The 16706-nt window shown below is 48.2% G+C and overlaps 2 protein-coding genes across 4 annotated transcripts; one reads left to right on the top strand and one right to left on the bottom strand.

Annotated features, from left to right (window-relative positions):
• Positions 1-1390: 1390 nt before the first annotated feature.
• On the bottom strand, positions 1391-9347 carry Sprtn (SprT-like N-terminal domain). Of its 3 annotated transcripts, none has more exons than XM_048450195.3 (5): positions 8846-9342; positions 8077-8176; positions 7265-7393; positions 5672-5939; positions 1391-4883 (listed from the first exon to the last, which is right to left on the bottom strand). In XM_048450195.3, the coding sequence occupies exons 1-5, from the start codon at positions 9064-9066 to the stop codon at positions 4093-4095; spliced, it is 1509 nt and encodes a 502-aa protein (XP_048306152.1). In that variant the 5' UTR covers positions 9067-9342; the 3' UTR covers positions 1391-4092. The 3 variants fall into 3 exon arrangements, with proteins under 3 accessions (XP_048306152.1, XP_048306154.1, XP_085538028.1); XM_048450197.3 differs by lacking the exon at positions 8846-9342 and adding an exon at positions 8421-8695; XM_085681902.2 differs by having other exon boundaries at positions 4637-4870; positions 8846-9347.
• A 132-nt stretch (positions 9348-9479) lies between these two features.
• On the top strand, positions 9480-12144 carry Exoc8 (exocyst complex component 8). The gene has a single exon (XM_085681901.2). The coding sequence runs from the start codon at positions 9602-9604 to the stop codon at positions 11750-11752; it is 2151 nt and encodes a 716-aa protein (XP_085538027.1). The 5' UTR covers positions 9480-9601; the 3' UTR covers positions 11753-12144.
• The last annotated feature ends 4562 nt before the right edge of the window (positions 12145-16706 follow it).

Here is a 16706-nt window from a genome sequence, read left to right as displayed (position 1 = left end):
GTGGCAGGAGAGAACCGACTCCTGAAGTTGCCTTCCATCAACACACATGCCGTGGCATGAGAAAGTTCTCCCTTAAAAAAGAACAGCTTGAGATGCCCAGGGAAGGATGATTCAAATGAAAACACAATGAAGTAGAAATGCAGCCCTGAGGATAAACTGCCCAGAAGTGCTAGAGAGCAGGGCACACACAGCTGTGCTGAGCTTACGGTACTGTGGCCCCCGCAGCGTCAGGACGGATGGCTTGTCCAGTGTGCGGAGGAGCCACCCTCCATCTTCTACTTCTGGCCCCATGGAGCAGCTAACAAGTCACTGTGGGTCCAGGTTATTTTATACAAAGGAAACAGATGTTGGTTGCAGGTTTTTTGAGACAGGCTCTCACTCTGAGACCAAACCATGTAGTCCTTCTGCCTGAGTTCTGGGATTACATTCTTGACCTTGTTTGTTTGCATACAAGGGCATACAAATGTGTATTTATGAATTTAGTTTCTTAGACAGGGTCTCACTGTATAGCTCTGGCTGGTTTGGACTTCAGAGATCCATTTGCCTCTGCATGCTGGGATTAAAGATGTATACCACTTGATGAATTATTTTAACATAATAGACATACACAAAAGAAATCTATCTTAAGCCAGGAGTGGTGACACACGCCCAAAGCTAAGAGAAACCCTGTCAAGAAACTAAAAAACAAAAAACTATCTTAAACCTTTAATATTAAAGACATCTGACTCTTAAAGTTGTCCTCTTGAGTGCATGCATGTGCGCGTGCACACACACCACATAAAATGCGTAAAAAAAAAAAGTAGGAGCAGTAAAGATTAAGGATTGAAAAGAAATTTCCAAGGCTTCACGTAGCCAGCTTTGAAATGAATTTCATCTAAACATCTTGGGCTTATTATCTACAGCAAGCAGTTGGTGTCGCTACTGAAGGCTGAGAGCCAAGACAGCAAATGTGTGATCTGATTCCTGTGTGTGCTGGGCCCCCTGGTCTGAGGATGAGATGACATCTCCCAGTCTCTGATGTCTGCTCTGTAGAGTGCACATTCAGGAAGAGGTACTTGTCATAGACAGCTTCCCAACTGATCTAACCTTTTACTTTGTACCATTTTACTGACCATGGCTATCTTCTCTAGTCTATGGAGATTATAATCCAAACTGAGTGTGGTCTAATATTCTGTATCAAGGAAAGGGGAGGAAAGCCCTCAACTCAGTAACCCGGATTATAACAGCAGAGCTGTGGTGGTGCATGACCAGGGTAGCCCGCCTAGGTCATCTTAAGAGAGCACATCAGGACTGGGGATGCACATCAGCGGTAGAGCACTCAACCAGATACAGATATGGAGCCAGCTTCACCCTCAGCTCCTAAAAATCAAATCGGAAAGACATCAACTGCTTTACATCAAAACATTCTCATTTATTTTTAATTTCTGAAAGGTTTTTAAAAAATACAATCTTAGAGCTTTGGAACAATGAAACGGTGAGGTTTTAGTGTTTCCCATTTACCTCAGATCCTAGTTAGGATGTGTGTACACAGTTGGCCAAAGCCAAACACGGCTTCTCATGTTGCTTTGTTAACCAGCATGAAACTGGGAGGTAAAGACAAGTTTCTATAGAAACAGAACCTACTGCTATGGCCCTACAGTGGGGAGCTGAATCAACTTGAGCTCCACCGTGAGGTTAGAAATTTGCTTCCAAAGCAAGAATACAAACAAAATGGGGCATGTCTCACTGATAAATGTAAATAAGAATGACGGATACAGGGACAACTATTCTTAGGGGCAAATTTTCTCCAACAAGTGTGGGCTCTTTTCTCTCCAGCATTTCAAAACCTGATGTTGCCTCCCGACTAAAGCTGGGTATGTGCTACACCCAGCTCCTCTTTCCTTCCTGCCCTGTGTCACCTGGCACTGCAGAGATGCCTGGAGGACACAGCAGATGCAATCCCACCCTTATGCTGGCTATGTCCTCTGTGTGCACTTCTGCCACCAACCCACACTCCACCTCAAGAGCTCGTTCCACAGGATGTGCCCAGCTACCCCCTGCCTATTAAGGCCCTTTCCCTTCTTTAACAAGCTAACTCAACACACTAAAAAACTGCCAGGGTGAAACCCCATGCCAGCACTGTCATGCGGCGCACTGAGATTGATCTGCATCTTTCCTTACTGAGGAAATGGCTCCTGAAAGGGCATGAACTGCACCTCATTTACTTCATGGCCCTAGGACTTTATGCAGTGTGGCTTAAAAAAATATTTAATTGCCTACAACTTGTTAAATTGGTGAAAATATGGCATATATTCAAACACAAAACTTTAGTAGCCATTTATCTATAAACATTTAATACTATTTAACTTCATGCTTTACGCTTTAAGAAACATCAAAACTTGTTATCCAATCTGACAGGCTACAGATCCTGTCAAGAATGCTGAAAAGCTGACACTTGCACACTGCTGGCAGGGAAATTCAGAGTATGGCAGAGCGGAATACAGACACCCTGTGACCAGCTCCACTCCTGAGTGGGTGTTGTCAGCATTACTTAGCCCTGCACTGGGATACTTCCGATTGTTCAATAATACTGGGGTGAGGGGAAAACTTCTGGTATCTTTAAATTCTACAGAGGAATGGAAATAACTTCTACACACAGTTAACAAAGACACTACCTTCACACTCTGGTAAACTGTACCTTTGGGGATGGAGAGGGTAGGCACTATAAAGGAACAACCACAACAGGACTTCCCCATCCCGGCCTGGGAAGGTAATGGAGGAAGGTACAGTGGAACACCAGGCAAACTGGGTTCACCCACATGCTCCATCATTTGTGCACCTTACGATGTATAATGACCTTGTACCAAAGTCCGCAAGGCGGAGGGACAGCCATGAGACAACTGAGCCAGGTATCTGTGTCCCTCTGCTCAACACAGAAAGACGCAAGAACTTTCCGGTGCTCAGGTGACAGTGCATTTGCTTCTCACATTGGCAGAGTTACAGTGCTGCTTCCAGACATTTCCTTGCTCTCCAGGGAATTAGGCAGCTTTGTGAGATGTTATCCATCAGCTACTTTTTAGCACCAGGTTTTAATTAACCATTCACTTAAGTCCATATTAAATATGGCCTGCAGAACTGAGTAACTGTTCTAACATTCCAAAATAAGTGTACTATATAATATTCTCTATCTAAAATTTGCTGCCACTTCTTGACAAAGATGGGACAGGAAAAAAGAAAATTTTTTGTTGTTGTTGTTGTTGTTTTGTTTTTGAGACATGGTCTCACTATAAGCCCAGGTTAGAACTTAAGCCCAAGCTTATTTTAAACCCCACAGCCATCTCCTAGCCTCAGCCTCCCAAATGCTGGGCTTTTAAACATGAGCTGTCATGAGCTAGAAAAACTTAAATCCAGGAGGGTCTTTAAAAACCTGCAGCCACTTTTTAGTAAAGCTGGGACAGATTTTATATATTATACTTAAAATATAAATTACTGAAAATATAAGTCTTTAAAATTCACTTTCACCTTTATATAGAAAGTAAACTCTCTTAAAATATAGAAAGCTTATCCAACTGCTATGACTCTGAAAAAAAAAAGAAAGAAAAAGAAGAGCTCTGAGTACTCTGAGAACAACTACTACGCCTCATACTGTCCGGACAGAGAATCGGACGTCATAAAGATTAACATAAGTTCAAGGAATAGACCTTGATATTAAAAGTATTCAATTGTCAGGATAAGACTGTCTTGAGACTATACAAATAAAAATAATTCTCTAAAACCTTTAAGAGAAAACAAAAGTACCTAAAATCATACATTGATACTGGACAAACTGAACCAAAGTCCAGGTAAGGCATGGGTGAACACTTTGACATATCCTGAGACAGTGGCTCCCTACATTACCCAGGGTCAAAGGCTTAAGGATGGTCCCATCTCAGCTTCCTGAGTACCTGGGACTACAGGGACATAGCACCACACATACCCGGATGGAGATGCAGACTACAGTCACTCACTATGTGTACATAAACTAGAACACTGCTGGTGTAATAAGGCAGACTGTAACCCACGGTCCTTCACCACCATATGTCAACGGATGGCGTGGGTGGGACCCACTCCATTTCAGACTCTTCGAGGTCGGAGATTAGTTTTGTTACCTTCCAGGCAGCGGTCCAAGTGCTCATTAATCTGTGACTCCAAAACTATACTCTGACAGACTGGACAGTTGACCAGCCGTCGCTGAGTGCATGAGCTGCCTGAATTCCCAACTGTGCTGGTGGCTGTGGGCCGTGGGCTATTCTGAGGGTCACCACCACCACTCTGTGTCTGCGCCTTGATGATATTATCCAAAGCAGTCCTGTCCTCCAACCGGGGCCGCTTGTTTGGGAACTGGTCTTCAGACCCACTCTCCTCTTGGGGTACGGCTGCAGATGTCACAGTTGCAGACGCCACAGTTGCTGATGCTGAGGCCACAGCTTTGGAGGCATTTCTCAGGGATGCCCTGGAAGGTGGGACCTTTCTCTGAGAACCAGATGAGGCTGGATGCTTGGTGCAGTCCCCAGTGGTCCCACTCTTAACTGGGGATCCATTTATGTTTCTAAATGCCTTTTGGTTGGCAACAGAGACTCTGGGGAAGTAGCTGCTCAGGACACTCTGGTGACTGGAAGTGGGGACAGGGGAGACCAGATGAGGCTTTTTACTCGGGAAACCATTCTGCTGACATTTCACCTCAGCATTGGAATCGAATCTCAGGCCACTTGCTGAATGGTCTTGACTCGAGAGACCTTTGGCTTCATTAACCATGTATGAAGTGCTCAACTTCCCAGGTGAAGGGCAGGTGCTTGTATCTCCAAGAACATACCCTTTGCCACTGAATGGGATGAGCGGCTGGGCCTCCCCTCTGCACAGCTTTTCTGCAAAGGAAGCAGACAAGACTCTTCTTCAGCATATTGCCACACGACAAACACTGAGTAAATGGTAATTATCTAAACTGAAGGATTATTTTATTCTCAGATCTGTGCAGTAGTTACCTATTGACAAGAGAAGGCAATCTTCATTAGTCAGAGCCTTGCACTAAGAACAGCAAGGATGAAGAGATTATAAATAGGAACTAAGGAATTTTCCCAGAGTTCAGATTCCTCTAATCTGCTCCCTACTCACCCAGCTTCCCAAAAATTCAGTCCCTCCACACCAGTTCTCCAGTCCCCTGACTTCTCAGCATTTCTGATTAGGAACAACAGCTTGGCTCTTGAGGGGACCCCAAACTGACACCCTTGCAAGAGGAAGTATCAACTTCAGTGACTCCTGCCTCCTCAGAGCTTCTCAGGAAAAGGAGCAGCTCCTAAGGACAACATGGACAAATGCAGGCCAGACTCCTTTTTCATCCTCCCCGGACACCTTGGCAGAAGTCACTAAGAGAGGAAGGGCCGGCTTAGTCAGGACTCACAGTCTGGGTGATGTTAATTCAGTTACTGTTTTCAATCTGACAGTCATTTGCCTTGGACTTTCCCTCAGATACTGCAGATGGAGACCGGCTCACCTTTTCTCCCTTCTATACAGAGCGAGCCACACTTTCTCATCACCACTCTGTACTCTTTCTACCTGAAAAGAACAGCCTTGCAACCTTCACCTGGCCCCCCGACAGGCAGCACTGTCCATGCTGTCCAGGGTCACAGAGATGGGAGGTGAGATGGAAAGGTACCTTTGTTCTCCACTGTTGATGCTCGCTGCTTGCCTGCTTTTGTCTTTCCTCTGCTTTTCTTTGAATAGTTCTCTGGCTCCTTGATTTTTATGAAAGTGCCTCCACAAGTTTTCTGGTGATCAGCCCACCAGTAGTCATGGGCAGAGGGTGCCCTGTTGGTCGCACGCTTCACATAGCCATAGTAGGGCTGTTTGTGCTGGCAGGGCCCATTGCAGCGCCACCAGTGCCGACGATACTCATCCACCTCGTCATGGAAAGTGTGGTAGACCTGGGCAGAGGGAAGTGTCCAGCAGTCAAGACACAAGTTAGCCCTGTACAGAGATACTTTACCGAAGAAGTCTTTGTGTATGTGTGTGTTTATTAAATATTCCACTTCTCAGACATTTCTATTTTGTGAAAGACAGCTACTGTATTTAGATTCTTTTCAAAAGTTCATTTAAAGGGACACATCAGATAATTACAACTTCCTAATGTACATAGCAGCATATAAAATGAGAGATTTTGAGCCAGGCGGTGGTGGTGCATGCCTTTAATCCCAGCACTTGGGAGGCAGAGGAGAGAAACCCTGTCTCGAAAAACCAAAAGAGAGAGAGAGAGAGAGAGAGAGAGAGAGAGAGAGAGAGAGAGATTTTGATGTGTTAGGGGAATAACCATAAAGCCCATCTATGAATGCTAAATGCTTCAGAGATTAAACATTATCAAAATCTAAGATTGAAAAGTGGTTTACTATAGCACCGTAACAAGTCTGTAGCAAGGAGAAAGAGTTGGGACCAACTGGGAGGAATTTCTCTCTCAGAAAAAAGCATAAATTCCTAGAAACAATATAAACTGCTAAAGGGCTGGGCCAACAGCCAGATTCTTCCTACAGAAAACTAAAAATTCCCACAGCCCATAACACAGTACTTATTAGTACTCAGGCTGTGCTAATACACTCCCTGTCCTTGCTCAAGGCTCCCAACAGCAGCACTGTTGTCATCTCATTTCCATGACAGCGGATAGTTCCAGAAGAGTTCAGCAGTACAAGCAGGTCACCAGTGTAGGGAGGGCACACCTCAGTCTTGGCTGTGGTAGCTCCTCTAATACTACACCGTCAGAACTCAAAGAACCTCCAATGAGGGCCTGTCACAGATGTGGGAAACGCTCCTCTGAGATGCTGATCTGGAGTTGCTGGTGGCGTCTGTGGCTATTCAACCCATAGGGCCTAGACAAGTCCATTCATTTCTGTAGGATCCTTTTTTTTAAAAAAAAAAAATGTATTATTTATTTGCATGAGTGTTTTGCCTGCATGCACGTCTGTGTGAGGGTGTCAGATTTTAGAATTACAGACAGTTGTGAACTGCCATGTGGGTACTGGGAATTAAACCCAGGTCCTTTGGAAGAGCAGTCATCGCTCCAGCCTCTGAAGAACTCTTGTTCAAGGATGAAAATCTTCAGTTTAGAGAATGAATCTAAGCATGGTAACTCTGAATAGCCGCTGCTTGGGGGCACAAACCTATAAGCCCAGTGTTTAGGAGGCTGAGTTAGAATTGTGAGTTTGAGGTTAAACTGGTTTACTGTCTCCCCTGCTCCCGAAACGTGTGTAGCCCACCATACCGTTATGTTGGCGCCTGTCAGTTGGTTGATTCGATGCATATGTTTACAGAACTCCGGGCCATGTCCTTCCCGGTCTTTATCATTATTAGTGACAAATAAGTAGGCGTGTATCATTTCGTGCAAAAGAGTCTGAAACAGAAAACCAGCAAATTAATTTTCTAGGGCATGTCTGAAGATGAAAATGCATTTTCTTTCTTAATTTAGGAGTCTTAGCCATCTGTAGGCCTAAGTACACAAAACTTTGTATATAATATTCCAAGCTCTGCAGATCCCAGTAAACAATTCCTTTCAAGGAATTACACTTGCTCAGAAAGGCCTACTTATCTATGTACCAACTCAAACACTGAAGGTTGATGAATCCAACCACATAAAAACTTTACAATTCTGATAGAGAAATCCATTGTAAGCAATGTCAAAAAAGGATTCTGACAACTCAGCAACATATTATCACGGGCTCTGAATTCTGAACATAAGGGACTCCTGACGCCAGCATGGAAAGGCCAATACCGAAAGAACAAAGAGCCAAGGTCTATGTGGGCACAAAGTATATGCTAGGCACGGAATGATGCATGCCTGTGATCCAGGCACACAGGTTAGAGTAGAGGATCGGGAACTTGAGACCAGCTTGGTGGCATCACCCCCCTAAAAAATAGCTGGGCACATGCATGCCAGCTTGCTGAGGAGGCTGAAGCAAGCAACAGAAGCACATAAAACCATGGCCAACCTGGGTAACAGAGACTGCCTCTCAAAAATCAACAACAACAAAATCCCTGCAAACCACAGAGCTGAGAAACAGGCTTATCAAAGAATACCTCTACAAGGTCCTTTCTGGGTCTCAGTTTTAGAAGGGGTTCACTGAGACGGATGGAGCACATTCCTCCTCTTCCTTCATAGGTACAGATCCCAGCACACCTGGAAAGCAATCACAACAATGGATTAGGTTCACCAAATCCACTGTTTTGGAGAGTCAGAGGAGACCGATCAAAAGTAAACCCTAGGCTGCCGTGGCAGAATATGCCCGTAATCCCAGCACTATGGAGGCAGAGGCAGGCAGATGTCTTGAGTTCCAGGCCAGACGGGGATGCATAGTGGGGCCTTGTCTCAAAAACAAACGAACAAAAACAGAATAAAACGAAAAACAAAAGCAGATCCTTGCCGGTTCGTGTGCTGTGCACAGGAAAGGTCCCTAAAGGCAGATGGCTTTCCTGAGGGGAACACTTGGGTGCAGGCAGTAACACTTGCTCGCTCTCACCCACTGTCACCCAGTCTGCCCCACACAGGCATTGAGGAGCACAGGGCTGGTGTGAAGTGACAGCTACACTACATCTTCCCCTGCTTTACCGCAGGCCGCTTTCTAGGGGACAGGACGCAGTAGGAGAGGGGCAGACTGCTAGCTCAACTGGGGCTTCTCTGACTCAACGGGTGGCACGGGGGTCCGCTGGGACAGCACCGGGGACCGTTAAACCCGGCCCGCTCTGGAGCGCAGGCACGTCTCCGTCCGCCGCGAGGCGGGGGACACCAACGACAACGCCGCAGCCTCGCCCTCCCCGACGTTCGGAGCCGTTCGTGGGGCGCACTCACAGTGTCATGCGCACACTCCACTTCACTTCCACCGCCTCCAGCTGCCCCCAGAAGAAGCGGTCGTTAAACTGCAAGAAGAGCGCCTGCAGGTCCGGGGTGGGGTCCACCAGCTCCCAGGACGCGTCCACCAACGACACGGGCTCCCGCGCCGCCGCGCGCCGCGCCACCTGCACGTCCCACTCCTGCTGCAGCCGCAGCGCTACCACCAGGTCCTCGTCCATCTCGCTACTCCCAACCAGGCCACTGCGGGGACGCCGGTCGTGCTCGCGCGGCACACGGGTCTCGCGAGAGCTCCGGGGCTGGCGGTCGGGCGCGCGCCGGTTCGCCTCGAACGCCTCGGCGGAAACGGCTTCGCGTCGTCTCGCGGACACCAGCTAGGGAACGCGGGGCTCGGGCTAGGGACGGCTGCGGGAAGCCAGCCGCTGCCTCCTGAAGGCTCCCGACGTCCGGCGTCTCACGTCAGGTCTGCTGCGCGTCCAAGCCGCCTCTGACTTCCGCACTGGCTCCTTCGCGCACGCGCCTTAAGGAGCGGCCGTTTGCGCGCAGGCGCGTCGCCGGCCCTCCGCCCCACGCGCAGGCGCAGGAGGAGAGCCTCGCCTCTCGCACAGGCGCAATGCGACGCTCAGCTCCGGCGCAGGCGTTCGGGTGTCGCTCCCGCCCCGCTTCCTCCGCCGTCTTCTCCGCGGGACTCGGGTGGGGCCCGAGAGCGGCGAGTGACAGCGGCGGCGGGCGGCGGGCGCAGGACGGGGGTCAACCATGTCGGACAGCGGGGCGAACCGCCTGCGGAGGCAGCTGGAGTCGGGGGGCTTCGAGGCGCGGCTGTACGTGAAGCAGCTGTCGCAGCAGTCGGACGGCGACCGCGACCTGCAGGAGCACCGGCAGCGCGTGCAGGCGCTGGCGGAGGAGACGGCGCAGAACCTGAAGCGTAATGTCTACCAGAACTATCGGCAGTTTATCGAGACGGCGCGCGAGATCTCGTACCTGGAGAGCGAGATGTACCAGCTGAGCCACCTGCTGACGGAGCAGAAGAGCAGCCTAGAGAGCATCCCGCTGGCTCTGCTGCCTGCCGCCGCCGCGGGCGCCTCCGCGGCTGAGGACCCGGCGGGCGCGGGGCCCCGGGAGCGCGGGGCGGCCCAGGCAGGCTTCCTGCCCGGCACGGCGGGCGGCCCCCGCGACGGCCCCGGCTCGGGCGAGGAGGGCAAACAACGCACGCTCACCACGCTGCTGGAGAAAGTGGAGGGCTGCAGGGACCTGCTGGAGACGCCGGGCCAGTACCTGGTGTACAACGGGGACCTGGTGGAGTACGAGGCGGACCACATGGCCCAGCTGCAGCGCGTGCACGGCTTCCTCATGAACGACTGTCTGCTGGTGGCCACCTGGCTGCCGCAGCGGCGGGGCATGTACCGCTACAACGCGCTCTACCCGCTGGACCGCCTGGCGGTGGTCAACGTCAAGGACAACCCGCCCATGAAGGACATGTTCAAGCTGCTCATGTTCCCTGAGAGCCGCATCTTTCAGGCGGAAAATGCCAAGATTAAACGCGAGTGGCTGGAAGTGCTGGAGGAAACCAAGAGGGCGCTCAGCGACAAGAGGAGGAGGGAGCAGGAGGAGGCAGCGGCACCCCGCGCGCCGCCACCGGTCACTTCCAAGAGCGGCAACCCGTTTGAAGACGAGGATGATGAAGAACTGGTCACCCCCGAGGTAGAGGAGGAAAAGGTAGATCTCTCCATGGAATGGATCCAGGAGTTGCCCGAAGACCTAGATGTCTGTATTGCGCAGAGGGACTTTGAGGGCGCCGTGGACTTGCTGGACAAATTGAATCACTACCTGGAAGATAAGCCCAGCCCACCGCCTGTGAAAGAGCTGAGGGCCAAAGTGGACGAAAGAGTGCGACAGCTCACCGATGTGCTGGTGTTTGAGCTCTCCCCGGATCGCTCTCTGAGAGGCGGCCCTAAGGCGACTCGCAGGGCCGTGTCGCAGCTGATCCGGCTGGGCCAGTGCACGAAGGCCTGTGAGCTGTTTCTGAGGAACAGGGCAGCAGCCGTGCACACTGCCATCCGCCAGCTTCGGATCGAGGGCGCCACTCTGCTCTACATCCACAAGCTCTGCCACGTCTTCTTTACCAGCCTGCTGGAGACGGCAAGGGAATTTGAGACAGACTTTGCAGGCACGGACAGCGGCTGCTACTCTGCATTCGTGGTCTGGGCAAGGTCTGCCATGGGCATGTTTGTGGATGCTTTCAGCAAGCAGGTTTTCGACAGCAAGGAGAGCCTGTCCACTGCAGCTGAGTGTGTGAAGGTGGCCAAGGAGCATTGCCAGCAGCTGGGAGAGATTGGGCTGGATCTCACCTTCATCATCCATGCCCTGCTGGTGAAGGACATCCAGGGGGCCTTACACAGTTACAAGGAGATTATTATTGAAGCCACCAAGCACCGAAACTCAGAGGAGATGTGGCGCCGGATGAACCTGATGACCCCCGAGGCCCTGGGAAAGCTCAAAGAGGAGATGAGAAGTTGTGGGGTCAGTAACTTCGAGCAGTACACGGGAGATGACTGCTGGGTGAATTTGAGCTACACCGTGGTGGCTTTCACCAAGCAGACCATGGGCTTCCTGGAGGAGGCGTTGAAACTGTACTTCCCAGAGCTACACATGGTGCTCCTGGAGAGTCTGGTGGAAGTCATCCTGGTTGCCGTGCAGCACGTGGACTACAGCCTGCGGTGCGAGCAGGACCCAGAGAAGAAGGCCTTCATCAGGCAGAATGCATCCTTCCTTTATGAAACTGTCCTCCCAGTGGTGGAGAGGAGGTTTGAGGAAGGTGTGGGGAAACCCGCCAAGCAGCTGCAGGACCTGCGGAATGCATCCAGACTCCTGCGGGTGAATCCCGAGAGCACCACTTCTGTGGTCTGAGGCCCTGGTCTGGTGTTTGTGTGTGTGTGTGTATATACGGACTACAGTGCACTATTTGTATTTATATGACACTTGTCAGCACATTCCTCAGAGTCAAAACAGCGTACACAGTGCCCTCATTGAAACACAGTCAAAGGAGAAAAGAAAATGCGTTAAGTACCCCCATACAGGAATTATTAGAGCATAAGCCACACTTTCGTACTAACTCCTTAAGGAATGCATGGTCACACCATGGCATTTCAGATTACCCTCTGACTTGAAACACACTTCTCATCGTAGGACATTCAGGAGCAATGCACTCTGTGCCACCTAGAAAAATATGTAAACCCATATTCAGCAAAATTGTAGCTTTTTGATGGTCAGTGCTATGTAATGCATTGGCTTTATGTATTACATAAAGAATGGAGAGAAGACATGAGTTGGGAATACTGCTTTGGGATAGATTTGGATAAGTGGGCACCAGATTCTCCAGTGTTCGTAGGTACATGGAAGTCTTCATAAAACAACTCCGCAGGCATCCAAAAGCCACCGAAAAGGTAGCATGTTCCATGGCTAATTAGCATCATAGTACTTCGCATCTTTCCGGGAATCACAAGGACTATGGTGAATTTTTAACATATTCGAGAACCGAATGAATTTGCTGCTGCAGTGCCTTTGCCATGTTCAGGAAGGGAAAGTCATGGGGAAAGGCCCACCCCAAGGAGCCTAGCCGTGGGTGAGTGGCTGCAGGCCACTGCAGACCCCAGCCTGGTTTAGGAGCCACTGAGATTTAAGGCAAATGCAGAGCTCCTTTTTTTGAATATTTACTGGTATGGTAGTTCAGGGTCTATGTAGATTAGGAGTTAGAAAAATAATGCAAATCTCACTGTTAATGCCTGCTTTGAGCAGAGATTTGCTTGTTTTCTTGAGATAGCTTTCAGCCCAGGCTGGTGTCTTGGGCTGGTTTTGTATCCAAGGAAGACCTTGAATTTCTAAATCTAACTCCACTTCCCAAGGGCTGGGGTTACAGGTGTGTGCCTCCATGCCCAGTTTACGCTATGTTGGGAAACCCAGGGCTTTGTGCATATTAGGCAGGCACTCTACCCACTGACCACATCCTCTGCCCTCAAGGGTGTGTTTTTTGTTGTTGTTGTTTTTGTTTTGTTTTGTTTTTTTTGTAACTTAGTGGATAGTTGAGGAGAGATGGATATGCCTCAAGCACAGGGAAGGGACCTTTTGTAACCCCTCTAATGCTGTGTTGCACTTTAAAACACAAGAGCCAGGAATGCTGATGCTTTTAATCACTGCACTGGAAGCAAGAGGCAGGTGTATTCAAGGCCAGCCAGGTCAACAAGGTGAACTCCAGAACAGCCAGGGCTCTGTAGAAAGACCCTGCCTCTCTTTTAGGAGAATTCCAGGTTATTTCCGATTGTTCAGTAAAGGAAAGTGTAGGCGGGTGGGAGCTATGGCTTGTAAAATGATCTGCACTATACTGATTATCTAATGTTCCTCTAATAGAAAGTGTTTTTGAAGACCCGCTTACCCACTAGCTTCCAGCTGTGGCTTTTGTCCACGATGCTGTTTTTATACCACTGGTTCTAAGGATTATTTTTCTTCTGAATCAAAAAAGTAGTGTTAAGACATAAAATTGTGTAAAACCTTAAATGGTGAGGCTGGAGAGATGGCTCAGAGGTTATTAGCATGGCAGTTCTTCTAGAGGTCCTGAGTTCAATTCCCAGCAACCACATGGTAGCTCACAACCATCCATAATGAGATCTGGTGCCCTCTTCTGCATGTTTGACTACATGTACAGCCAGAACACTGTATACATAATAAGTAAATAAAATCAAGAAAAAAACCTTAAATGGTTTCTGCAGTGATTTAGGGCTATAAAACTCCTTGGCTTATTTAACTCATTTCAGACCAGATCAACATTTTTTTTACTATAATATTTTATTAGCTCTACATACTTAAAAAGTTGGAAATCACCATTGCTGATTTTTACTTTTTTTCTAAATTATGTTTTTTAAAAAAAAAAACAAAACAGGGTTTTTCTATGTAGTCCTGGATGTCTTAGAACTCTCAATGTAGACCAAGTTGGCCTTGAACTCAGAAATCTTCCTGCCTCTGCCTCCCAAGTGCCAGGATTAAAGGCTTGTACAACTCTGCTGAGCATAGGGTTGTTGTTTTGTTTTTTTTTTTTTTTACATGACCATAACTGATTCCCAGCCAAACAAAAATACTAGTTTAAGATCATTGGAAATTTGAATTTCATAGAATTGTGCGATTGTGGTGATTATTTGGTGCTCCTGAAGTCTGATATATGGAACGTTGTGTGTGAATACAGCGCTGGGTTCTGGGGAACGGAAAGCTTAGTGCAGAGAGCTGTAATAATGACTGTGTTTCCCCACATAATAAATCTTTATGGAAATGGAAGTAGAGAATTTTATTCTGCTAAGAATGGGCTAATGGGTTCCTCAGTATAGTAGAGGGAGTCTGGCAAGTCTGTGTTCCTGGGAAGCTGACTGGATCCACCTCGGGTGCCAGACACCAAGCAAGTTCTAAAGCTTGAAGGATCATCTGACACAGTGACGGTGGCATTCGTACTGACTCCCCACTTCAACATTAATTACCTTTTCTTGTTTGCTTCAACACTAACTGCATAGATCAGGAATTACAGGTGGGGAATTTGGTCTCTGATGAAAGCCTCCTGTCACTTAAGTGCTCTAAGTCCTTTGTGTTCAAAATGCTGCCTGTCAATAGATTCCCAACTTTCCTCCTGCGCCTTGATTCTCAGCTAGGATTGGAAGCAGGGGCTTGTGTTGAAAATGGCAGCATTGCTGTATACTTCGGTATGCTGTGAGATGACGCTGTCTAAACTGTCCGATAAAATAAAGCTTTACAGTGTTCGCACAGCGGATAGAATTGCTACTGTAACATTCTATTTGCTTATTTATCTGCACTTAGTTTGATACAGGATCTTGCTCTAGCCCTGACTGGCTTAGAACTGTCTTTGTAGACCAGGCTCTCATTTAGCGAGGAGATCCTCCTGTCTCTGCTTCCAGAGTACTGGGATTGTAAAATGTGTGCAGCCAGCCACCTCCTGTCTGGCCTGTTCTATTTATGTTTTTTCAGTATTTTTTTTTCTGTCTGTCTGCTTGCTGGCCAGATGAGGGCACCAGATTTCATTACAGATGGTTGTGAACCACCATGTGGTCGCTGGGAATTGAACTCAGGTCCTCTGGAAGAGCAGTCAGTGCTCTTAACCTCTGAGCCATCTCTCCAGCACCCCCATTTTTTTTTAGGTTTTTTAAGACAGGGTTTCTCTGTAGCTTTGGAACCTCTCCTGGAACTCGCTCTGTAGACCAGGTTGGCCTCAAACTCACAGAGATCCACCTGCCTCTGCCTCCCAAGTGCTGGGATTAAAGGCGTGCGCCACCACTAGCTTTATTCAATATTCTTACGTTTTTATTTATGTGGGGAGGACAGAGAACTACTATATTTTAAGTATTGTGCATACTGTCAGAATTGAGAATAAATAGTTTGAGTCTTGAGGGTGCTGGAGATCAAGCCCGGGGCCTGATGCTAAGCAAGTAATTAAAGCAACACCCCAGGCCCTAGAAAGGTTTTCAGGATATCCTTGAGTGGGAAATTTCAGATGTACAGGTGAGAATTTTAAGAGCCAAGTTTTATGCTACCTGTGGATCACTGACTGAGGTAAATATCAGAACAGTGGGTGGGAAATAAGAAAGCCACTATAGAGTTAAAGGACCAAACGCTATGCTTCATGCTGCCTGTCCTCTTCTATGTTTGAAAATAGGACAAAGTTGCCAGGCGGTGGTAGCTCACGCCTTTAATCCCAGCACTCGGGAGGCAGAGGCAGGCGGATCTCTGTGAGTTTGAGGCTAGCCTGGTCTACAATAGCTAGTTCCAGGACAGGCTCCAAAGCTACAAAGAAACCCTGTCTCAAAAAAAAACAACAACAACAACAACAACAGCTGTGGACGGCAGTTTCTCATGAAACTCCTGGCAGATAGAGATGTGAAAAGAAAGGGAAGCGTGTACCATGGGCATGTCTGGAAGAGACCTGAAGGGACTGCAAAGAGAGCAGCAAGGTCCTCACCCGTGTTGACTGCCCACCCTACAGTCTGCTAGGTGACCCTGGCAAGCGCTACGTGCACCCTCCCCCAGAATTCAGTTACCTGGCTTTATTCACACAAGTGTTTCAAAGCATCTCACTGTAGCTGTACTTCCTGGGGGTTTTCTGTGACAGTGTAGTGTCCACAGTTAACAAATCATGACTTCATTTTCTGTAATCTTTTTAGCGTGACTTGAAAATATTCTGAGTTGAATGTGATGGCACACATTTTTAATCCCAGCATTCAGGAGGCAGCGGCAAAGGAAACTCTGGTTAATCAGGGCTACCCAGTGAAACCCTGCCTGAAAAAAAGGCCAGGTGCATCCCTTTAATCCCAGCTAGGAGGTAGAGGCAGGCAGATCTCTGAGTTCAAGGCCAGCCTGGTCTACATAGTGAATTCAGGACAGCTAGGACAATGTAGAAACCCTGTCACAAAAGAGAGAGAGAGAGAGAGAGAGAGAGAGAGAGAGAGAGAGAAAGAGAGATATTACCTGATCTTCCAAAGGTCCTGAGTTCAATTCCTGGCAACCACATGGTGGCTCACAACCTTCTGTAATGAGGTCTGGTGCCCTCTTCTGGCCTGCAGGCATACACTCAGACAGAATATTATATACATAATAAATAAATATTAAAAAAAATTTAAAAAAGAGAGAGGAAGATGACGAGATGATGATACCAGGGGAGGCAGCAGGGTGGCTAAGAACACTTGTTGGTCTTGAGGACTGGGATTCAGTTCCCAGTACCCAAAATCCTAACTCCAGAACGACACCCTTTTGGCCTCTTTGGGAACTACACACACCCCTTTTAAAAAAATTAACTGGGGAGGATGAGATATGG

This window comes from Myodes glareolus, chromosome 22 (genome assembly GCF_982192425.1).
Source record: "Myodes glareolus chromosome 22, mMyoGla1.1, whole genome shotgun sequence".
NCBI lineage: Eukaryota > Metazoa > Chordata > Mammalia > Rodentia > Cricetidae > Myodes > Myodes glareolus.
Note: the sequence above shows the minus strand (reverse complement) of the source record. Positions and strands in the feature narration are given on the sequence as shown.